The 23,267-nt window shown below is 49.2% G+C and overlaps 1 protein-coding gene and 1 long non-coding RNA gene across 4 annotated transcripts; one reads left to right on the top strand and one right to left on the bottom strand.

Annotated features, from left to right (window-relative positions):
• Window positions 1–1,187: 1,187 nt before the first annotated feature.
• Window positions 1,188–3,387, bottom strand: LOC138414018 (uncharacterized). The gene is made up of 3 exons (XR_011246386.1): window positions 2,511–3,387; window positions 1,662–1,860; window positions 1,188–1,543 (listed from the first exon to the last, which is right to left on the bottom strand). It is a non-coding gene; the product is annotated as an uncharacterized lncRNA (long non-coding RNA).
• Window positions 3,388–4,811: 1,424 nt separating this feature from the next.
• Window positions 4,812–22,965, top strand: ARF1 (ARF GTPase 1). 3 transcript variants are annotated; one of them, XM_060008207.1, is made up of 6 exons: window positions 4,835–4,948; window positions 13,186–13,323; window positions 20,880–21,064; window positions 21,140–21,250; window positions 21,359–21,483; window positions 21,644–22,965. In XM_060008207.1, exons 3-6 carry the CDS (start codon window positions 20,917–20,919, stop codon window positions 21,803–21,805), a joined length of 546 nt encoding a protein of 181 aa, XP_059864190.1. In that variant the 5' UTR covers window positions 4,835–4,948; window positions 13,186–13,323; window positions 20,880–20,916; the 3' UTR covers window positions 21,806–22,965. The 3 variants fall into 3 exon arrangements, with proteins under 3 accessions (XP_059864188.1, XP_059864190.1, XP_059864189.1); XM_060008205.1 differs by lacking the exon at window positions 13,186–13,323 and having other exon boundaries at window positions 4,812–4,948; XM_060008206.1 differs by lacking the exons at window positions 4,835–4,948; window positions 13,186–13,323 and adding an exon at window positions 4,972–5,110.
• The last annotated feature ends 302 nt before the right edge of the window (window positions 22,966–23,267 follow it).

The following is a 23,267-nucleotide window of genomic DNA, read 5'->3' as shown; positions in this document are numbered from 1 at the left end:
CAGATCCTTCCTGCTTCTTCCAGCTCCTGATGCCCCAGGCGTCTCTTGGCTTATGGCTGCATCACCCTAATCTCTGCCTCTGTTGTCACGTGGCCATCTCCCCTTGTCTGTGTCTCAAATCTCCTTATAAAGACACTTGTCATTGGATTCAGGGCCCGCCCTAATCCAGGGTCATCTCATCTCAAGATTCTCAACTAATTACAACTGCAAAGATACCATTTCCAGACAAGATCCCGTTCGGAGATTCTGGATGGGTGTGATGTTGGGGGTCGCAATTCTAACCCCCTGCAAAGCCTGTGGTGTAAACCCAGGCACTGCCGCTGTCTGGCTGCACCTCACGCAAGACTTCATGCCAGTACATGTCACCAAGATGCCGCTAGGTCCTAACCCCCAAGAAGGTGGCATATATAAGGACTGTCATTTTAAGCCACTAAGGTTTGTGGAACTTGTGGAACTAGTCACCAGACCGCAGAACGGGCGGGGACCAACTTTTCCCTTTCCTAGGGTTTTTGGAACCCTGAATTCATTAGATGCCTCCCAGGCCAGGTGGAGTCCCTCCCTCCTGCTGTCCTCTGTCCGGGGATCGAAAGGGGAGAAGGGCCCCCAGAGAGAGGCACAGACACCAGCCCCCTCAAACCTAGGGGTGAGTCCCAAGAGAACAGCTTGGTCCAGGTGGAGACTAGTGTTGCATGCCCCCCCACAATCTGTGTCTCCCTACCCCCAGACCCATGAGGGCCCCACTCTTCCTCCCTCCCCTGCCCACCACCTTGCTGGGTGCTGTGGCTCCACACCCTGGTCAGCCTGGTCCTGGTGGCCTCCTCTGCTGGCTCCCTGGCCTCCAGCCCCTCCCTGGCCACACAGCAGGAACCACCAGGGAAAGCCCCTGAGTCACTGGGGCTCTTCCTCAAATTCCAGTGCAGACATCTCTGCTGGCCACCTGCGCTGCAGCCTGTCTTACATATCCCCAAGTGGGGCCTCTCTCCCACCCCTACTGACCTCCTCCAGAGGTTAGAGCAGAGAGGCTATGTAGGCACCAGGGACCCCCTAGCAGGCTGGTGAAGCCCATGGGCTCCTTCTCAGAACAAGGTTTTATTACTGCCTAAAATAAATGATGCACCATCACAAAAGAAACAGATCCAGTTATCTGTTTTAAGCTTTAAGACTTTTGTGGCATGTGACTTCAGGGGCAACAGGTTTCCATTACCTTGACAAGGGTGATGGCTTCCAAGACGTTCTAAGTGTGGTTAGAACTTTCCAGACCACACACCACCAGTGTGTCCTTCTAACTGCGTTCACCTCCATAAAGCCAGAAGATATGGAAGTGAAGCGTTGTGCAGAAGGGGGCACGGCATGCAGCATTGTCACCAGCACCAGAGATGAAAAGGCTGGCTGCAGGCTGACAACCTCTGTAATTTCAGTTGAGCAGGGAACAGAAACAAGATTTCATGGTTCCTGCAACAGCTATGACACGACATGAAAATGTCTTGAGGTTTCTGTTGCTGATGTCATAGGTCCAGCACATACTGCTGTTTGGGAATGTCACCTATATTCAAAATGGGAGGAAAAGCTAAATGTTAGTCAGAGGGTCCTAAAAACAAAGATGTGCTTTTTGGCACCCCTGTGCGAGGCTCACTGAGCGGGGCTCCCTGTACGCGCCTTACCTGTTGTCTGCCCAGGCATGGAGTGAGGCCGAAAACCAGGTGAGAAACATCCTTGCCCAGTGGAGCTGGCCTTCCAGGGAGGACCATGGTGCCCAGGAGAGCTGAGGTGAGCGTGCAGGAACCGCCCATTCCCAGACAGTGCCCCAGGCAAAGGGAGAAAGGCCCTGGGTGGGGAATGGTCCCGGCCTGTCCCTGTGAGCTGGGCCAGATTGAGGGGGCCATAGTGAGGATGCAGGGAGGGAGGGGCCTGCATGAGATGGGGAAACTGAGGCAGGAGCAGGTATGCTCAAAGGGTCCGAAGGTGAGAGAGACCCCAGAGCCAGCCCTCTCACATGTGTGGAACTGGGCTATGGGGGTCCTCACACTGCCCCTTGACCGCTGTGTGGCTCTGGGTGAGCCCACCCCTGTGCCAACCACAGGCTTCCCACATGACCTGGCAACCCCCAGACTCCAGCCCAGGCCCAGGACAAGGGGCAGAGCTGCCCAGGGGTGGGGCAGGAAAATGGACATGGAGGGTGTGTAAGTCCCCTCCTGGGATCCACACCATCAGAATAGCTGTAATAATCCCTGCACCTGCACCAGGAGGGACATGTAGGAGGGTGGGCTTGGAGAGTGCGCCTAGAGAAGAAGGGATCTGAGCTGAGCAGAGGGAAGGGTGCGGCCCTCTCCACACCCCACCTCTATCTGGACAGAAGCCTATCTCAGGGTCTCCTCTGGGCTCAGGAAATCTATAGAGGCCAGCCCAACAGAGCCAGGAGCAGGTAGGGGAGTGCAAATAGGCAGAGGACCCCCATCCCCACCCCACCCCCATCCAAGAAACTCTTTAAGAGGATAAAGTTCTACACTTACGTCCTGGACGTTGAGTGCCTTCACAAGTAGTGAGCTCCCCATCACCGGAGGAGTCCAAGATGTTGCAGCCTGCAGATGTACTGAAGCTCCAATGTCTCCAGAGGCAGGGTAGGGCCAGAGGAATAATGAAGGTGCTGGCAACAGGCTTTCTGGAGTCCCAGTTCCAGGGGCTCAATCCTAGCTGTGTGACCTTGGGTGGGCTTGCAACCTCTCTGACTGCCAATAACCTGGCACAAACGCTGTCCACCTCACAGGTGCCACACACAGAAGCTGCATGAGGTACCTGCCAGGCCTGGGGTCTTGGCATTTCCTATTCCCTCTCTCTCCTGCCTCTGCCCCTTTGCTCTTGCTGGTACTTCTGTCCCTCTAGCCACCTTCCCCAGGGGGCCTTCTTATTCAGCATCCTTGTGTCTGACCTTGTATTTGGACTCAGGGACCCCCAGAGGGGAGGAACTTGACGCCAGACCCCAGGCAGGCCCCTGGCGTGGGTCAAGCTGAAGGTGAGGATCTGGGCTGGGGACTCTGAACCTGACAATGGAGGTGGCCATGGATGTTGGCAAGCCCTCTAGCCAGCTCACCTCGCCCCCTCCTGGCCAAAGCTGGGTAGCCACCCTGTTCTGTCCATCCCGTGTTTCCATCGCTTGGACTCCAGGGAAGGGGGCAGGGAGGTCCTGGTGGGCACTGGGGCCTCACTCTCCCTAGGCAACTGCCTGACACCTCCTGGCTCTCTAACAGGTCTCCTGCCAAGGGCAGGGATCCTTCCCCTGAGGTGCCCACCATGGGCCTCCCATACCTGTCTGGCCTGAAGATGCCTCCTTTCCCCAAGGGAGGGGGGGCACCAAACCAGGAGAACAGAATCAGGAGGAAGGTAAATTCAGTAACCTGGGGATTACACAGGAATCCATCTTATTTTTTAAACTGTGCGTGTATCTTTCACATGCTCCTTCCTGTCTATATATATATATATATATATATATATTTTTTTTTTTTTTTTAAAGGAAGCTCTGAGGACACAATAATCATTTGCAGACAGTCAGCTGTGGGTCAGTTCTCTGGGGGTAGAGAGCCAGCACCACCAGAAGGTTCTGTGCCCCTCTCTGGAGATATAAACCCCTGAAGGCACTTTGAGTGAGCATTATGATGTGTTTACAGCATTGGGGGGGGCAGCAGCTGAGGTGCAGAGCACAGGCTGGGTCTTCCATAGATAGTGAGGTCTGCGGGAGGCTGGGTCTCGAGACAGGGGACTGGTAGGGTCTGGCTAACAGGGCCTAGGGCCCTCAGCCTCTCAGGAGAAGAGGTCATCAGTGTTTGGGGCAGGAGGGCTGCCCTGGGTGTGTGTGTGTGTGGCTGGGCAGCCCTGGGGAGGGCTGGTGAGGTCCTAGCCACCCCAGCCCAGTAAGGAGGCCCTGCCCAAGAGGAGTGGGTAGGTGAGGGGGGGCAGAGAAATGACAGGAGCCTGCCGGCATACTGCACAACACCTCAAGGCTTTTCTCTGCTGGGCAGGCTCCTGGGCCAAGACCCAGGTGATGGCCTGCTTTGCGCCCTCCACAACATGCAGGGCACTTGGGGAAGAGGGCCCCAGCAATCTCACCAATGACTCTTGATTTGGGGACCCTTCACAGCAGCAGGAGTGTAGTGGGGAAGAGAGTTCAAGTAGCACAGGGGTGGAGGGATGGTGCGGGACTGGGGGTTGGCGGGGGGCCACAGTCAGACCCCCAGCCGGGAGAACGTGCAGAGGGACCACGACAGGCCCCCTCTCCCTTCTGATCAGCTCAGGGAGGCTTCCCAGAGGAGAGGGCTCCCCCGTCTGTCACCTGGAACCCGCCTCGGTGGCTACCTCGGGGGAGCGCTGTTCCCTGCCCAGCTTGGCTCCCGGCTCCGCCCGTGCTACTAGACGCCAGCTTTATTTGATCTTGGGTCTTGCTTCTTCAGGTCGGCTCCTCGGGCGCGCATGGGGCTGCGTGGGTCACTGCAGTCACCCGAGCTGAGGCTGGGGAGGGGAGCTGGCACCTGGGCAGCGCCCTCCCGGGACCGCAGGGCCCACCCGGGACTCAACCTCTGCATCTGCGAAACGGACGCGAGAGCTCCCCCCACGGCCGACCACTGAGAGGCCCGCGCAGGCGCAGCCGTACTCTGCCGGGGCTGAAGGAGAGGGGGGGCTGGGGGCGGGGGGAAGGAGGGGTGCGCGCAAGCGCAGCGGTGAGAAAGGAGTCGTCCCTGAGCCCCGCGCCTTTCCGCGGTCCCGTCCCCACCGCCCGCCCAGAGTCTGCGTGTGCACGCCGCAGCGGGGGAGTGGGCGGGACTGCGGGCGGGACCGCCCCGTTCCCCAGCGTCCCCCGCGGCAGCAGGCACTGACGTGGCTGCCGTCAGAGCCGCCATCTTGTGGGAGCGAAACCAACGCCTGCCTCCGAGCAGCAGCTGCGCCGCGGCCGCCGAGGGTGAGGCTGGGCCCGGGCCGAGGGGGGGGCGGGGGCTGAGTTAAGGCCCGGCGTGAGGCTGGGCCGGGGCGGTGAGAGCCAAGACGGGTCCGAGGTGAAGCCGGGCCGGGCGAGGGGCGAGTTGAGGCCGGGCCGTGGGTCGAGGCGGGGAGCCGAAGTGAGGTAGGTAGAGGCGGGGAGCCGAGGCCCGGCAGGGTCCAGGGTCGAATAGAGGCCGGGGGCTGAGGAGAGGCTGGGCCGGTCTGGGGGTTGAAGCCGGGCCTGGGACCGAGGCGGGGCGGGGCAGATTGGGTGCTGTGTGCTGGGCCAGGGGTCTAGGCTGGGATGGGGGTCGAGTAGGGGCCGAGCTGGGTCGGGAGCCGAGTCGAGGCCGGGGAGGGGGTTGGTCGCGCAACCCTCTCCTCAAGCCCCCCAGAGCCGCCGGGGCGGGCGCCGGAAGTCCGGCCCGCAACGCGGGCTCTCCAGGAAGCCTCGCTTCCTGCTCCGCCTGCGAGGCCTCCTGCCTCGGGGTCGCGAGGACCAGGAAACTGAGGCCCGCAGCCCGGGACGCGGCCAAGGTCACACGATGGCCAGGGTTTGAGCCCAGTTCCTGTCTGTTCCGAGCACGGAGCCGGCGAGGTGGGGCGGGGTTCGGGGTCCGGGTTCCAGGGCGGGTGCTGTGGAGCTGGGGTCTGAGTGGAAGTGCCTGCGGCCCAAGGAAGCCCCCGATGGACGCGCTGGCGGCACTGTAGGGCCCCTTTATCCAAGCTTGCTGCAACCCCGGGATTGCTTCCTGGGTGCCTTTGGCATGGATTAGAACACACTTCCGAGCTGGTGAATCTTTAACCTACGTTTGGAACGACCTGTCCAGGGTTGAGGCGGCCTCCCTAGCAGAGCGTCCTAAAGCTTTCTTGTTGCCCAGTCCAGGTGGTTACGGGAGGTAAAACGGTAGCTTTGTTAATAAGGCTTGGCAATTATAAAGTCCTTAAAATATTAGCTAATCAACTGAGCACTTTGGAGCTCCTCAAAACACCAAGTTGCTGTTTTAAATGAATCGAGCAAAAATGCACAAGAAATCATTGGCAGGAGACAGAGGCAATTCGGACGATTTGGGGAGGCCCCGGAAGTCACTGTTGAGAGCTGTGTAGTTGATGTAGTTGTAGCTGATGTAGTTGGTGTTAGAGTAGTCAGCTCTAGTTCTTGTTTCAGAACTGGTGGTCAGCGTTTTTTTCTGCTGGCTGTTTGCGTGGTTGCTCCTACATATCTGGCAGTGTGTGTGTGTGTGTGTGTGTGTGTGTGTGTGTGTGTGTGTGTGTGTGTGTGTGTGTCTCTCTGAAGGAGTGTGAGATGCCATGGCGCATGCTGTGTGTGGTGTTCTTGGAGTTTTCAGAAACTCAAGAGTAGCCAGAACTGGAAGAACTTTGAATGCGTGGTGTTGTTAGCTGGGTCCAAAATTATGAAGAATTGAGTGTGTATGTGTTTTTCACAAATTTGGCCACTTTGTTAGAGTGTGGCATAAAGGTTTTCTCTAGTTAACGGGTAGAATGTAGTGTGCCTGTTCACTGGGCATGTCCTGTTGAAAACAGATCCTTGTCACTTGGGCATTAGAAACCTGCTGTTTCCCGTGAGGGCTAACTTCAGATACAGGTATTCAAAATTGCTACTTCAGAAAGATTTAAAATAGTTGGTTTGGATAATAGCTGACTCACATGCTGTCTGCTCATCATTGTAAGAAAGTTAGTAGAAAGCAAAAACTGGTTCTGTGCTTCTCACAGTTCTGGTTTTTAAATCATGTGGTTTAGCTATTTGCTTTGCCTCTTGCACAATGTGAAGAGGGCGTTCAGACCTGCTAAGCCACCTCTACCAGAGATCAGACAGGGTTTGAAACTACAGGAAGGTACACCTGGACTTTTCTGTTTACTTTAGTAGAACTCAGTATGGACCATCAGCCACTGAGGTGATCTCCAGGATCGAATGGCTGTAGGAATAAATCTAACATAGGGGAAAAACCCTTGTGCAAGTTCATAAATAGTATATTAACTTGGTTTGAGAGAGTTAAATCAGTTTCCTTCAAATTCTTCAAATTCAATGTTGCCTTGAGATATATGAATTTAAATCTGCTCTTGATCACAGTTCAGGCTCACCAAGCATTTCTGCAGCCTTCCTGAGGGTTGTGATCACTTACCGAGCTGGTGTTCAGACCCAGCTAGCCTGTGCTTGCCATAGCATTTATGACTGGTCTCTGTACACGTTGTCCCATAGATATTCTCCCCTTTGACCTTCCAACCTTCGTAGGATTAGGAGAAAGAAGGAAATAAAATGCACATCTGTCAGAGGTGGTTGGGAAAGAAACATGAAAAATTCCTTTCAGTTGGGATCTTAACATTAAATAAGAACTTACCTCTTTTGTGGTCTGTCTGCTCGTCATTGGTGTGGATGGTGTTAGAGATGTCCTCCCAGCACCATCTGAAGTGGTCTTTTGGAAATGTTTTTGACCTAATAGTGGGTTGGGTGTAACACTTCCTACTGGCAGGTAAAGGAGGGCTTGGGAATGTGCGAGTGTGAAAGAATAGGGGGTGAGGTTAATTTCAGAGTGTGAGCCAGGGAGAGGGGAATACTTCATCCTTAGGTTCTTATCCTCTCGTGATTGTTATAAAGTCTTTAAAATATAGTATCTGTTATAGCTATACAGCTCTATCACTATTCTGGAAGGTAGTTCAACATTCTCAGATGGTTCAGATGGCCTGATTAGCTAGAAAAAATGTGGCAGAATTTAACACAAAAACATCAAAGCTCCTTATTCCTAGGAGAATCTGTTAGGCCCTCACCCAGTTCTTTCAGCCAAGCTTCCTTATATGAGTGGGAAGAAATGGTGAAGCTATCTGTTGCAGGGACTAACCTCCATATTCCTAACAAACCCATGTTTCCTGGGTTTTGCATACATCGGAGACAAGAGCTTGGCAGCCTGTCATCACATAGAAAGGGAAGAGTGGGACTTATCACTCACTGAAAAGAAGAGACAGAAAAAAAGCATACAAGACAGGCAGATTTTACACACATAGCATTCGGGAGCGATTCTCTTTAGGAGGCAAACATTTTTACACACCTGAGGCTACAGGGGTAACTGTTAGTATACATTATAAATTAACAGAAGCCCCAGTTATGATCCATGCACATTTTCAGAAGTTAGAGATGTACAGTATATTTTAGAAACATTAATTAATGTTTAATCAGAATTTAGTAAGTTTTGCTCCTCAGAGGGATGCTAGCAAGCTAGAAGAGTTTGTCTCCAAAGAGCAAGTCATATGTAAAATAGCCAACATCTTTCAGTTTGTATTGTACATCAAATTATTTTTGCAGTGATGTATGTGGGAGCTAAACAGAAAGCTTAATAGTACTAGGTCTCTGAGGTCCTGGAAATTTTTAACGTGAAGTTTTTAAGTGTCCTATCAGTTTGACTTAGGGACAGATGGCCAAGAAAGCAGTTTCAAGATTCTGTCTAGACTTATATGTGAAGAGTAGGAACGAAGGCAAAGTTAGATGTGCCTGTGTTTTGATCACAGGTTTCAGAATAAAGGATGTCTTTAAAAATTGCTGTTAAGAGTGTGTTTTCCTGTCAAGTATTCTATCATCTGTAGATGGGCATGCAGTTCCTAACTGATTGAATCTATTAATTTATATTTAAAATACTGTATCTTTTGTCAATTTTGGTGATGTAACTTTGCTTAAAATAGCGTTTAGCATTTCTCTTTTGTCAAAGTGATATGAGATCTTGCAGATTCCTGGGGAGATCACTGAAAATATATTTTAAGTCACTGGTTGCATGTACCTGAGGGCAGGTTTAGGAAGCAGATTGTGTACACACCTCTCCTGTGGTATTGAACTTTGCTGAGATGGACGTGTTTGCCCTGAGTAGTTATCTGTGTCTCTACAGCCCAGATTTCCTCCTCACTGGAATGTCAAAGGAATGTTCAGATTCCGTCACACTCATGTATACTTTTAAACCAGTATGAAATTCATCATTGAGTTGATAGGGTTTTTTTTCTGACAAACTAATTTTTCAGAAAAGCATATGTGTATGATTAATCTTTCTACTTTTTCATACTTAAGGCCCTGATAAATGTTCTTTTATGATTCTTTTCTCCTCTTCTTGACAGTGAATCTCTTGGGTGCCCAGGGAGGTGGCCAGTAGAGAAAAAGACAGGTGGAGATAGAGAGATGGGTGGAGGAAGGTGCGTGAGTTCTGGGCAGAGGAGTACTCACTGGCAAAGTATAAGGCTGGGTGGAGACGCAGGGCCATGGCAGTGAATGGAATGGAAAAGCAGGCCAACAGGACACAGTAAAAGGAGTGGGCACTGAGTCAGACCTATCAGGAGGATAGGGGAGGAGGTGCGATTTGAGTAGAGGTATAAGGGAGTGGGGGTCCTGTGGGTCTTTGGGAGAAACAAGAAGCTTCTCCCAGGCAGGGGAACAGTAAGTGCAAAGGCCCTTAGGTGGGAGTGCACTTAGTGGTTTTGGAGACCTGCCAGGAGCACAAGAAAGGAGAGAAGCCTGCTGGTGTGTACCAGTGGTCCTTTGAGGGATAGCCCCACAGAAAGGGTATTTTGGGAACTTGTGGGAGGATTTTGGGCTCTGCCAATGGTGAGAGGCAATACTGATGTTTAGTACGTTTAGCAGCAAGAATGCATTCAGCATGACTTTCATATAGGTGAAAAATCTGTTTATATCTTAAACCTAATTCTGTTTATGTATGGAGTCAACGTGTGTGTGTGTGTGTGTGTGTGTGTGTGTGTGTGTTTGGTTTTAGTAGATGTTCTGAATTTTCTAGGAAAGAAACTACCTGGTAAATTAAGGATGATTGTATTTTGTTCTTTGCAGAACTTTACGAAGAGTTGTTCTCTGTTTCCGGTGGTGGGACATTTCATGGACACAGCAGGTTCTGAGTATCTGAGATGCTGGTGTATTTGTGGCAGTCTTCATTAGGTGGTTCTCTGACTACCTCCCTTGAACTTGTAGTGTGGTCATGACCAATACTGAAGGTCATGTGTTATATGACACCATCTTTCATTTCCGTGTTACATTTTAGTTGGGGCAACATGGGTTTTTTGCAGTCTGGTGTGTATGTTGGTTGTATTGTCTGCTAGTTTCCTTTCTGGATGGCAGGGGTGGTGCTGCAAAATGCCATGGGGGTGTTGGCTCTGATCTTCTTAAAGAGCCTGACTTAGTCTGACCTTTCCTAACAGGACCCTCTTGCTGGCATTGAGAACACCTTGCAGAGTGGAAGCTACAGGCTTTGGGAGTGCCAGAGGAGAGATGAGGTGCCTGGGACCAGGTGGATAGTGATGGGGAAGCACCTTTTCAAAGGGAGAGGTGATGGGACTTGCCAGTAAAGTAAACAGATTTGAGGATGAGAGGGACAGAGAGAGGAATTGTGAGTGTCTCTGGGGTTTGGGTCTGAAGAACTGGGAGGAAGTTGCAGAGAGTTAAAGTGGGAAAGAGTGGGTCCTTTATATTTGAGGATTAGATTTTGATGGGAAACCCATGTGTTAAGGGGGTAGTAGAAGAGACGTCTGGAGGTGAGAGGAAGCCTCAACTGGGGTCCCATGTAGGGGACTGCATTCCTCTGGGAGTGAATGGCTGGATAGGGGCAGTACTAGGGAGTGAAAGTGCAAGACACTGAGTGTGATGGGACTGCTGGTCACCTGAGGCGGGTGATGGGGACTGCTGGGAGGTTTTAAGCAGAGGATGGCAGGATTTCATATGAATGAAATTTCCCTGAGTCCAGGGCTGTCCAGGGTTTGAAATGTGAGCAGAGGTAGGAAGAGGCCTATTGAGAGGTAGCTGTGGCTGTTCAGGCCAAACAACGAGAAGTTCCCACAAGGACATTGTCCTCCCAGCCAAGACCAGCTGCTTGGAGAGTGAGGCAGAGGTTTCCCCGAGTGCTCTGAGCTGGTGCACCTCTGGGTGCTCCTAAAAAGGGTCTCAGGAGGGCAGATCTGGCAGGGGGCTTGCTTCAGAGGTAGGAGGATCTAACAGAGGCTCTCAGCCACTGCTGCACTTTGCTATTCTGTGTCTTCTGGGAAGCCCATCACTCAGAAAAAGAGGTGGGGCTGTAATTTTTTTTACATTTTGTTTTCAAAATGAAAGTTCTCTGCAGGCAAAAATCAAGTTTTAGAGATTGGTTTAATCATTTTAATCACTCACAAAGTCCCCTTGTGCTGAAAAAGCCTCAGGGGGCTGCCTGCCACTCTGAGAAGTTTGAGGAGGAAGAACTGGGCACTCTGACAGCTCATGGTTGGTTGCAGTTCCCTTTTTCTTCAAGGGTGTGGAAAGGGGTCCGAGCAACGCTGGCTTCTCCATAGCCCCACCCTTGTGCCTGGAGAGGGTCCTATGTCTGCACCATGGGTGCAGGTGGCCTCCTTGAGAAGACACCAGAACAGAAACCATAGGGGCTTTAGCATGTTTGTGGTGATCATATAATTAAAGGAGTGACAAAAACAAACTAATGTGATATACTTCACAACAGAAATCAGAATCCTGAATTGCCTTCTCTTCCTTGTTCTCACTACTGGAACTGAAACATAGGACTGTGTTATTTGACAGGTGTGCCTGTCCTTTCTGTCAGGATCATGGGGACTGAGACTTCAGCAGCTGGAGCTGTGTGTGTGTGTGTGTGTGTGTGTGTGTGTGTGAGAGAGAGAGAGAGAGAGAGAGAGAGAGTGTCTCTGTGCTCATGTTGAAGCTTTTAGCTGCATTGAAAGGACTATAGTGTAACTGTGGATAAGTCTTTGACATTGCTTGGCCCAGAGCCTTGTTTGCCATTGAGGTGAGGTTGGAAGGATGAGCACTCTGTTCCACTTGTGTTTCACCATCTGTCAGTTGGATTCATTGAGTACTCTTGAGCTTTTGTGTGCCCAGGGCTGTGCTCATCACACAGCTACTCCTTACATGAGTGTGCTGACTGTTAGCCCCACAGTGTGGAGGGTATGCTGAGAACAACAAAAAGGAAAGGACTCTTCCCTGTGGAAGATGGCATCTGAACTTGGCTTCAGAGGTTGAGTGAAGGGCTCGGTGGGCATGGCATAGAAAAGCAGTACGGAGAGGGGACTGGGAGCACAGCCAAGGTCAGAATATAGGCCTGAGTGACTTGCTGAGGAGTTCCAAACCAATGGTGCTCTGTTTGCCACTAGGATGGGTTGAAATACAATTCTAATTGATTTCCAAAGAACCACTGATGTGCAGAATTAGTAAGGAGTTGGTGGTCAACACTTTTCAGGGTATCTGGGTGGTTTACAGTTGCCTGTAGTTTCTCTAATCCTGCTTTGCATTTTAGTCATAAATTGCTTTGTTTCCTCCATTTTCAGTTTAATTTGTTATACATTTTAATGTTCTGAGGTTGATGCAAATTTGTTTTTGGTTTTGTTTTTTCGATCTTTTGATTTCTTTTTCCAGTAACAATTTCTTTAGACTTAAGTGTGTTTGGAGTCAGATGGAGGGTATATATGCCCTGACTTCTGGAGTAGAAGTGCTCGTTAGGGTCCATGGCACTGGCCCCACCACAGTGGGGGGCCCAGGTGCCCACCACCAGGTCTGCAGGACCTGGAAACCATTCCATCACTGTTGCCCCATCCCACGGGCTAGCATACTCAAATGGTCCTGCATAGCTACAGGGGGCCAGGAATGTAGGTTTACTCTGGAAGGCCTCAAGCCCAGGGACAGATCTGGGAGAAGAAAATACCAAGGAGCAGCCAGCGTCTGCCACCAGGATGAATGCACAGAACTGTGAGAGATGCTCCTGATGTAGCGTCTGAGTGAGGCCTCAACTTGTGGGTATCATCCACTCTTTGTTTTACTCCAGTTGGGGGCCGCATGACATTTGTGTTCAGAGGTCCTACATGGATATTGTTTTCATTTGGGGTAGACCATCTGGTTATTTGCGCCCATCTGTAGATTTCACGTCAGTGTAAGTATCTTTGGTAATGGGCTTTGAGAACAGTTATGTTAAAAAATAGTAAAACTTTAAGACTATGAATAAGGGAGAATTGCAAAAGATAACTAAATATATTCATCAGTTAAATGCTTTGGATTTTGTAGTTATTGGTAAGTAGGATTAATTGCAGTTTCGCTGTTTCCACGCTCGCCTTGTGGTTCATATGCTTGTTCCGTTAGACAATGGACAGTGACTCTTGGATGTTCATGTTAGTGTAGACCAAGAGCTACATTCATGAATGAAACTCATTTCTTGTTGTCATTTTAAGGATTTCACCTTGAATCTTAAGCTGGCCAAGAGGGACCTAAATTGAATTTCACTGGTTGCTCCTCCTAAGAATCAGACCTGACCGGAAACCCCTTCCTTCAGCTTTGGGAGGCAACTTGCAGGGCATCTGGAGACCAGGGTTAGTGTACTAGTCTATGGATTTCTGGTACTCATCATCCTCTGGGGGTGGTGGTGGGGGGGTTGTTGGGAACGGGACTGCTGCATAGAGGCCAGGTCTAGTGCCTAATTGATTCCTGCAAAACATCCTAAAAGTTTTGTTGTGAAAAACAAAAAACAGTCTCTCATTGGAATTCACCTTTAGCAGACCAGAACTATACAGTTCTAGAATGTTTTTGCATGTTCTTTCATTTATTCTTTTTCTTTGTATTGAAAGTTCAGAGTCAGTGTAGATGAAATGGGTGGAGGTGGTCAAAAGGTACAAACTTCCGGTCATAATATAAATAAATCCTGTAATATGAGGTACAGTATGGTGACTGTAGTTTACCATACTGTATTTATATTTGAAAGTTGCTAAGAGAGGAAATCTTAAAAGTTTTCATCACAAGGAAAAAAAGGGTGACTGTGTGAGGTGATGGGAGTTAACTAGACTTTTTGTGGTGATCACTTCCCAATAATATACACATATCAAGTCATTATTTTGTACAGCTGAAAATAATACAGTATGTCAGTTATATCTGAATAAAACTGAAAGGAAAAAAAAAGTTCAGTCAACTTAATTACATCCTTTGAGTGTCTCAGGCTGAATATTCTTCCTTCTGAGCGTGTTGTTGATTCTTACCTTCATTACAATTGTGTTAGGCCTGTGAGGTATATCTGCCTATCACTAGTATTGGCACATTCAGTATTCTTATGCTAATTTTAATGAAAAAGTTACAACACGTAACGCTCTACCCAATAGCAGAAAAATGTTAGAGCTACAGAAATGGAATGTTGGACTAATAGAGTAATGACTGAAGGCTTTATTTAGCTGATGGGGTGGAGCTACAAGTTGATGTACAAAAAGCAGTTTGTAGCAGATTATATTATGTGATCATATTGCCTATGAAAGTAGAGGACCCCCACCCCTTAAAATTAAATCCTACATGTCAGGGATGAATTAGGCTTTTGAGTGGTTGATAATCTAAGCACATATTTGACTGCTTGAAGAATGAATGAAACCCTTTTTTATAATGTATATCAATTCCTCAGGAAGATCTTCACTTTGTTAATTTTTCTCAAATTATATATTAAAATTGACATTATGAACTATTGAGCTGTACATTTTACTGTATGTAATTTACACCTAATAAACTTGACTTTTTTTTAAAAAAAGCAAAACGAAAAAAGTTCTGATGTCACCTAGCTGTTCATTTGAATAGGGGATTCATCCATGTGATCTCTCATTTACAGAGGGACCAGAACAGCCCATCACATCTGAGGCACAGAATAGAATCCAAACCCTTGTTTTTTGCCTCCTTGGGTCACATTTTCGTTTCCCAAGACATGCTCTAGGTTAGTGGTTTATTCTTCCTACTGATTCCCAGCAGTTTAGGTCATCTTGATATGCATACAGAGATTTTGTTAAGTAAACCAGCTCTAACAGTTTCAGAAAATGTGACAAACTTTCCTTCTGCAGAAGTAAGCTGCACGGCTCTGTAGGGGAGGGCTGTCCCGTGCTTATCTTGAATCCTCTGAGGCTTGTTAGGAGATGCAGCAGGCACAGGTAGAGCACGTGGGTACATATATTTCTCTTCAGCAGCTAAACCAGTCACTCTGGATTCATTTACTGGAGTGGAACGGGTGTAAACTCACGCTACATTTTTTCCTCCCTGCACTGGCTTCCCAGGGAGGCCTGTTGTTGGCCTTGGCCTGTAGCCTAGTAGGTCTTTGCATGCAGGAGTGTAGGCAGCCAGTTGTGTCCTGTTCTTTGCTATAATGTTGAACTGCCACCCTATCATTGTTTCTGGTCCTAACCAGAAAAAGGAAAAAACCATTCTTAAGGGGCTGTGTCCGCTCAGAGCTTTCTGTCTCAGGAAAGAGACGTGCTGTTGTTACTCTTGCATCTTATGAGCCAGCTCGAAGGTGCAAACTCAGGCAGGTGCGGGAAGTGCTCTTTTGAGAAAATCAGCGTCTTCACTGCTTACAAATACTCACGGCCATTACCATGAACCTGAAAAACAGGTTTTGACCTTAGTGCTAGGGATCCTGGTAGAGGAAAGGGTGAAATAGGCCTAGGCTGGGCATCCTACAAGTTAGAACCTGTGTGGAGAGGCCACGGAACAACTCTCATGGTCACTGTTGAACCTTTCCACTGTGATACTGTGTTAGGTCAGGAGCTGCCAGGGCCCCTGGATCAGGTGCAGGGCGGTTATAGATAGATGCTTGTATAGTGGGAGAGACCAAGTGCTGTGTGTAGCGTCTTAAACCCTAGAGTTTGTGCTCATCCCCATCCAGGTTCAGCCACCAAATATATGGCCCACTTCCCCTTTGGGGCTTCAGGACTTGAGTAAGTTAAAAAACTGTGTGTGGAAGGCAAGGACCACACTGATAATCAGGGCTCAGCAGACTGCACGGCCAAGGCAGGCCAGGGGTGAGTGGGCAGACACGCTTGGGTGGGGAGGGGAGGAGGCTCTTGGACTGCCATGGCTGTGACTGACTGCATTTTGAGGCTGACATGCGGGTGTGGGCCTGCTGCTGTGCCCAGTTTACCTGGAATGTTCCATCAGTCCCATGTGGGAGTTGGGAGAGTACACTTAACCTTTTCACCCCTTAGTGCCCAGGTTTTTGTGTCAATTTGTAGGAACGTAACACTAAAACAGGTATAAAACAAGTATAAACAGCAGTCTTCCATCCTGCCTCCCAGGGATAGCCTCTTTCATGCCTCACTGTACTAAATAGTGTGCTAATACTGTTTCTCAGTGTGTCAGCTTTGGACAGTGAGGGTTGGCCCTTGAGACCACAAGTTCTGGCCTCAGCTTTCCAATACCCAGCAATGACAGTCAAAGTATCATGACTGAGTAAATATTGTTCACTGCTGAGTCAAGTGGTGACTGGCTTATGGTTTCCCTCAGGAAATCTTAAAATGACTTCTTTGCATTTTCATCCTTGGGTTTTTTTCTGTGTACCTGTGATTAGTTTTTCCCAATTCCCCTAGAATTGCCAAACCCCACGTTTAAACCACATAGGTAACTGTTCCTCTTTTCCTGGAACTCTCCTCCTTCCTGCTGCAGCCTGCGCTGGCTGCTGTTCAGGCCTGCCTCTGTGTCTCCCTCCATCACCTTGGGGGCTCCCTCTGCCTGTGGCAACCTGGAGAAGAAGGCATGTGTGAAGCCTTGCAAATCTAACCTCTGTTCTGCCCTTTGGCTGATACAGAATTACAGATTGAAAGTGCTGCTTATGTCTCTCTTTTGGGGGAACAGTTTGAGGTTCACCACATAATTGAGGGAAAGGCATGGAGATTTCCAGTTCCCACATAGCCTTCCTCACTATATCCCCCACTAGAGTGGTGCATTTGTTACAGTTGATGAACCTACATTGATACATCATCATCCAGAGCCCATAGTTTACCTTAGGGTTCACTCTTGGTATTGTGTGTTCTGTAGGTTTGGAGAAATGCATATTGACACGTATCTACCATCGCAGTTTCACACAGAATAGTTTCACTGTCCTAAAAATCCTTTGTGTTCCACCTATTCATCCCTCCCTTCCTCCTAACCCCTCACAACCACTGAAAGGATCTTTTTACTGTCTCCACAGTTTTGCCTTTTCCAGAATGTCATATAGTTGGAATCATAGGTGTGTAGTATTCTTAGATTGGCTTCTTTCACTTAGTAATGCACATGTATGCTCCTCCACATCTTTTCATGTCTTGATAGCGCCTTTCTTTTTAGTGTTGAATAATATTGTTTGGATGTACCACAGCTTATCCATTCACCTACTGGAAAATATCATGGTTGCTTCCAAATTGTGGCAAAAGTTTGAATGAATAAAACTTTTTGGAATGAATAAAACTTCTGTAAACATCAGTGTGCAGGTGTCTGTGTGGATGTTAGTTTTCAGTTCCTTTGGGAGCATGATTGCTGAATTATATGTTCAGAGTATGTTTTGTGAGAAACCTCGAAACTGTTTGCGGACAGCTGTACCATTTTGCATTCCCTCGGGTAATGGAGGAGAGTTCCTGTTGCTCCACATTCTTGCCATTGCCAGCGTGTGTTCTGGATTTTGGCTTTTGGTCATTCTAATAGGTGTGCAGTAATAGCTCATTGTTTTAATTTGCATTTCTCTGAGGACATATGATGAGCATCTTTTCATTGCTTACTTGCCTTCTGTAAACCTTTAATGAGGTTTTCATTAAGATCTTTGGCCCATTTTTTTAATTTTAAAATTAAATTTGTTATTGTTGAGTTATAAGTGGTCTTTGTATATTTTGGATGACAGTCCTTTATCAGATGTATCTCTTGCAGATATATTCTCTCAGTCTGGTTTTGTCTTTCACAGAGCAGAAGTTTGTCATTTTAATGAAGTTCAGTTTATCAGTTATTTCTTTCATGGGATCATATCTTTGGTGTTGTGTCTAAAAAGTCATCACCATACGCAAGGTAGATGTTGGTCTTTTAAATTGCTCCTAGTTTCCTCCCTTTTTTTTTTTTTAATATTTATTTATTTGGCTGCGTTGGGTCTTAGTTGCAGCATGCAGGACCCAGTTCCCTGATCAGGGATTGAACCTGGGCCCCCTGCATTGGAAGCTCGGGGCCCTAGCCACTGGACCACCAGGGAAGTCCCAGTTTCCTCTTTTTTAAATCTTGTGTGTGTGTGTGGATTTTTTTCACTTTGGTTGTGAGGTCTGCTGTTCTCTGTGTCCTAATGCCCTGTTCTTGTTTTGTGGGCACCAGGTCCCCACCATGTCGATTCCAAGGCTGTGTGTGGGTTGGGGATTTTGTTTGTTTTTTATTGTTTTTTTCTTTTTAAATGTCTTCTGTCTTCTCTCCAAATTCTTTGTTTCAGTCACTTGCATTGGGGGCTTCTTAAAGGGAGATAGAGGCGTGGCTATTTGAGGGCCTCCAGGTGCAAGAATCCATAGGTCCTTGCTTTGAGGCCTCTGGGTTACATGTGAGGGTCTGCAGGGAAGTGTGCCTCCCTGTTGATTTTGCCCATATCCGTCTGTTTCCAGTACAGTGCACCCCATGCCCTCCTCTGCCTGGATAGTGGAGTCAGGGCCCCTGGTTCAGCCGCTCCAAAAAGGTCCCTTGGCTCTCCTGCAGAGCTGAGGATGAGCACTCGGTCAGGGTCAGACCTCACCAAAATTTGCTGACTTCTGTCACCTCTTTCCACCTCCCCCCACTTTTCTCTTTTGAGTCAGTCATCACTTATTTCTTCATTGGTAACGATTTCAGGAGTAAGCTGAGATAAATGTGTGTGTTCAGTTTATTCTGTCTTCCATAATTTATCATCATCTATAGGAAAAATGGCTGTCTGCAGAAAAGGAAATATAGTAAAGATATTTTTAAATTTTACTTTTATAACTAGGTAATATTCAAAACCAAAAAGCATTAAAGTGTTGAAAGTGCACTGAAGCCTGCTGGAAGCGCCTCCAGGGGACACCTCTAGGACCATTGGAGCATCTAAGTCACAGTGGGGTAGTGATTCTGACCTACTGAGTAAACTAGGAATGCACAAGTTCACACTATATCAATATATGGAGAAGTGGTTCCTTGCAGTAGAATGCTAACTAACTAATAGCTGGAAGGAATGACTCAATAGAAAATCACCATTTGACAGTCCTCATGGTAATAATTCAGCCAGGAAATGTCAGAGTGCTAAAACTAGAAGGTGGAAGTTGGATGAGGAGCAGGACATGGACTTAGTCACCAAATACTCACTGATGACTAAGGCAGAAAGTAACTTGCAGTGGAGGCCTGGCGACTCCACCTGAGCCTGTCATCAGAGGTGATAAGGAATGGTGGGGATCTGGGGCACGCCCCCCAGGTGGAGTGCAGTGGGGCGTGCCTGTGGCAGGCCCATATCTGTGTCCTTCATGGGTCTGGCCTCTGACCCCAGCAGTGTCCATCCAAAGTCCAAAGACTGGGGAGTTCATTGTTACTTCTAGGGGGGTTAGGTATGCAGGGCAAGGCTCCTTCCAAGCCTTGACAGTGGCTTCCACCAACACCCTCTCAGAGGTCAGGTGCAAGCAGCTCCTGCCTGCTTGGAACAAGTTCTCTGTGGTTCATTTGGTTTTCTGTCAACACTCACACAGAGTTCTTCCCAGTTGAAGGCTGCCCAGCTCTCCACAGCTTGACTTCACCATAGGTGCCAAAAGTCCAGATTCCTGGCTTCCCTGGTGGCGCAGTGGTTAAGAATCCGCCTGCCAATGCAGGGGACACAGGTTCGAGCCCTGGTCCAGGAAGAGCCCACATGCTGCGGAGCAGCTAAGCCTGTGTGCCACAACTACTGAGCCTGTGCTCTAGAGCCTGCGAGCCACAGCTACTGAAGCCCACATGCCTAGAGCCAGTGCTCTGCAACAAGAGAAGCCACTGCAGTGAGAAACCTGCGCACAGCAACAAAGATCCACCTCAGCCATTAATTAATTAATTATTTTTTAAAGTCCAAATTCCTAAGCATTTGAGAAAGTGACCGTTTTTTCCTAAGGCCTTGTTTGTAAATAAAACAGTTGAAGGAGGAGAGTACTGAGCATGGAGAGGCCAGGCCTGTGCAGCTCTGGTGCCTTGGGCACCTTTTGGGACAGGAGATCCTCTCCTCCTTGAGCCTCACTCTCCCGCAGCTGTGGTCACTTGTTCCTTCCTATAGGTCTGGGTGTCTGGGCCTGGTCTCTGACCTTGGGTCCAGCCAGCTCAGTGGTATCCTAGCGTTTCTGCCCTGCTGAGTGAGGAGAGCCTGGTGGGAGCCCAAACACAGCACACGTGTTCTCGTACAAGCATGTTGCTGTACCACACAGGCCCTCTCTGGGACAACACTGACCACAGCTCTTGGGAAGGTGTCCCCTGGCAGGCTCCCCAGGGTCATTGTTGTGGGCTCACCCTTAGACTGAATGCCCTGGTGTGCTGCCCTAGAGCCCAGGTGTTCTCACTCCACCGGTCCTGCCTGCAGGGTGTGCTAAGCTCTCAGCGTGTTGGGAAAGGTTGGTCTCTTTTGGTCTCTGCCATGGGCCCTCCTAGCTTCTTGTGTGTTAGTTGCCTTAACATTGGACTGTTTTTCACTGAGACTTGGAGCATTTGGGAGACATGGTAGGGCCTTGGAGTGGTTGTTTATGGCCCCTTGAAAAGCTCTGTATTAGATTATGGAGAATCTAGCATTCATTTGAAAGCCACACCTCTCCACGCATGTTGGACATTGCACCCCACAGTGACAGGTTGTAGGACTTAGAGGTAAGTTACCCTGAGGCCTTGGGCGTCACTTCCTGATACAATGGCAGTAGCTGCTTCAAAATCCGGTCAGCCCTGTTCTAAGATTCCCATTCTCTCCCTTTTAAGGGTGATTGTAGGGCTTGAGAGGCAGGCAGGCAGGACTTTCTCTTTTGGATAGGAACCAGAATTTCATCAGCTTATGCCTTGTGAGTTTTCAGGAGAGATAACAGGATGTCCATCTGTCTGTCTGTGGATGAGTCTGTCTCTGAGCTGCTGCTGCTTTGCTGGCCCTGGGCAGCACAGAAAGAGACACAAGGACTCCTTGTATCTGCAGGTTTCTCTGGCCAGTGTTGCTCCCACCAGTCTACAGCATGGGGAATATCTTTGCAAACCTCTTCAAGGGCCTTTTTGGCAAAAAAGAAATGCGCATTCTCATGGTGGGCCTAGATGCTGCGGGAAAGACCACCATCCTGTACAAACTGAAGCTGGGTGAAATCGTGACCACCATTCCCACTATAGGTGAGGAGGCTGGGCCTCGGGAGGCTAGGGGATAGTGGTAGCCCTAGGGAGAGCCTCACACTGGGTCTCCTCCAGGCTTCAACGTGGAAACCGTGGAATACAAGAACATCAGCTTCACTGTGTGGGACGTGGGTGGCCAGGACAAGATCCGGCCTCTGTGGCGCCACTACTTCCAGAACACACAAGGTGAGGGTGGGCCACCCCATTACAACCCTCAGGAGGGGGGCTATGGCCTTTGGGAGAGGTTGGGAGTGTCCCAGGTGCCTACACTAATGCTTACTGTTCCCTATGCAGGTCTCATCTTCGTGGTTGACAGCAATGACAGAGAGCGTGTGAATGAGGCCCGAGAGGAGCTTATGAGGATGCTGGCAGAAGACGAGCTCAGGGACGCTGTTCTGCTCGTGTTTGCTAACAAACAGGTACGCATGACTGAGCCACCCTGTGTGCTGGTGGTGGGTGCACGTTAGGCAGCCAGCCTCTCAGCGATGGAGGTCTGACGAGGCGGGGGTCACAGGTCAGGTGGAGAGGGTTCCGTGCAGTCCCCTTGACCCACGCCTGCTTTGCTACCCTCCCCCCTAGGACCTCCCCAATGCCATGAATGCAGCTGAGATCACGGACAAGCTGGGTCTGCACTCTCTGCGCCACAGGAACTGGTACATTCAGGCTACCTGTGCCACCAGCGGGGACGGGCTCTATGAGGGACTGGACTGGCTGTCCAATCAGCTCCGGAACCAGAAGTGAGCTGTACTCCTCTCTCCTCCCTTCACACTCCCTCCTTCTGCCCTCGCTTTACTCTCATGTGGCAAACGTGCCCCTGTGGTGTGAGTGCCAGAAGCTGTCTCCATGGTCGGTCACAGTGTGCTTCACCATGCTGTAAATGTGCAGACGCAGCCTGCAACTGGGTTTTTATTTAATGTAAATAGTTTTTGTTTCCAATGAGGCAGTTTCTGGTACTCCTATGCAATATTACTCAGCTTTTTTTATTGTAAAAAGAAAATCAACCCACTGTTTAGTACTGAGAAGGGATTTTAGGCACACGGGTCATCCAGGAGTCGCTGTGTCAGAAAAGCCCGATGTTCCTCTTCTGGGCTTTACGTCTGTGTTGAGATCCATTTTGGTGGTTGGTTTTTAACCCAAACTCAGTGCATTTTTTAAAATAGTTACAAATACAAGATAAGGAGAACACTTGAACACACAGAAGGGAGAAATGTGCCTAGTGTAGGTTCTGCAGTAATGGCCTGAGTCCAGTCCACCAGTGGTCTGTTTCCCGTTGGGAACGTGAAACGGGGCAGAACCAGCTATGATCCATTCTGCATGGTCACAATAGGGTCCCTGTGATTTGCTCTGTCTTGGGTCATCCCACACCCCATAGCGTTTGTGCTTGTATCTGTGCTTACATGGCTGCCCAGGAGATGGGCTGGAGGCTGCAGCCACCACTCTCAGACCCCTTGGAGGAACCCCAGCCTTTTCTTGGGTCAGCATGGGCACTTTGGTTGGAACGCTCTGGTTTGAGCGGGAGCCCTGCAGTCCCCTTGCTTGCCTGCTCCGGGCTCTCTGGGGTCTCACCAGCAGGAGCGCGGGTGGTCATCCTTGAGCCCCAGCCCCTCGGAGCCCCTGTCTATGTGTGCTTTCACTCCCTCAGCCTGCAAGGGTCAGATTTGCCATCGAAAAATGATAACCTCTACTTTTTTCTTTTGTATTTTGATAAACACTGAAGAAGCTGGAGCTGTTAAACTTTATCTTGGGGAAAACCTCAGAACTGGTTTATTTGGTGTCGTGGAACCTCTTAATGCTTTCAATACACAATTAGTAATCAACTGTTTTGTATACTTGTTTTCAGTTTTCATTTCGACAAACAGGCACTGTAATTACAGCTATTAGAATAAAATCTCTTAACTATTTCATGGCTCTCCCATTTTTGGGTGCCCCTGACTGACAGTCTGCCTCTTGGAAGCTGGGCAGGGACAGCTGCTTCCTCCTCACTTAGGGAGGGCAGCATTGATCTGACTTGCCCTGTTCCCTCTCTCTGCCCATCCCTTCCCTGCCACCCGACCCTTGTCGCCCTACCCCCCTCCCCCACCGCTTCACTTTCCACGGGTGGGTGTGGGTATGTCCCAGTGCCCTTGTGGTGACCACCTCATTGGTCTCATGCTGGCAGTCCAGCCCCCTGGTCCCAGTCTTGGCAATGCCTGGTTGTGAAAGG

The sequence above is a fragment of the Delphinus delphis genome, chromosome 3 (assembly GCF_949987515.2).
Source record: "Delphinus delphis chromosome 3, mDelDel1.2, whole genome shotgun sequence".
In the NCBI taxonomy this organism is placed as follows: domain Eukaryota; kingdom Metazoa; phylum Chordata; class Mammalia; order Artiodactyla; family Delphinidae; genus Delphinus; species Delphinus delphis.
This window is presented reverse-complemented; position numbering and strand designations above follow the sequence as displayed.

Coding starts and splice junctions, on each gene's coding strand:
- ARF1 (XM_060008205.1), top strand. CDS start 20,917: ATGGGGAATATCTTTGCAAACCTCTTCAAGGGCCTTTTTGGCAAAAAA. Junction 21,251..21,358: donor CTACTTCCAGAACACACAAG/GTGAGGGTGGGC, acceptor TTCCCTATGCAG/GTCTCATCTTCGTGGTTGAC. Junction 21,484..21,643: donor TCGTGTTTGCTAACAAACAG/GTACGCATGACT, acceptor CCTCCCCCCTAG/GACCTCCCCAATGCCATGAA.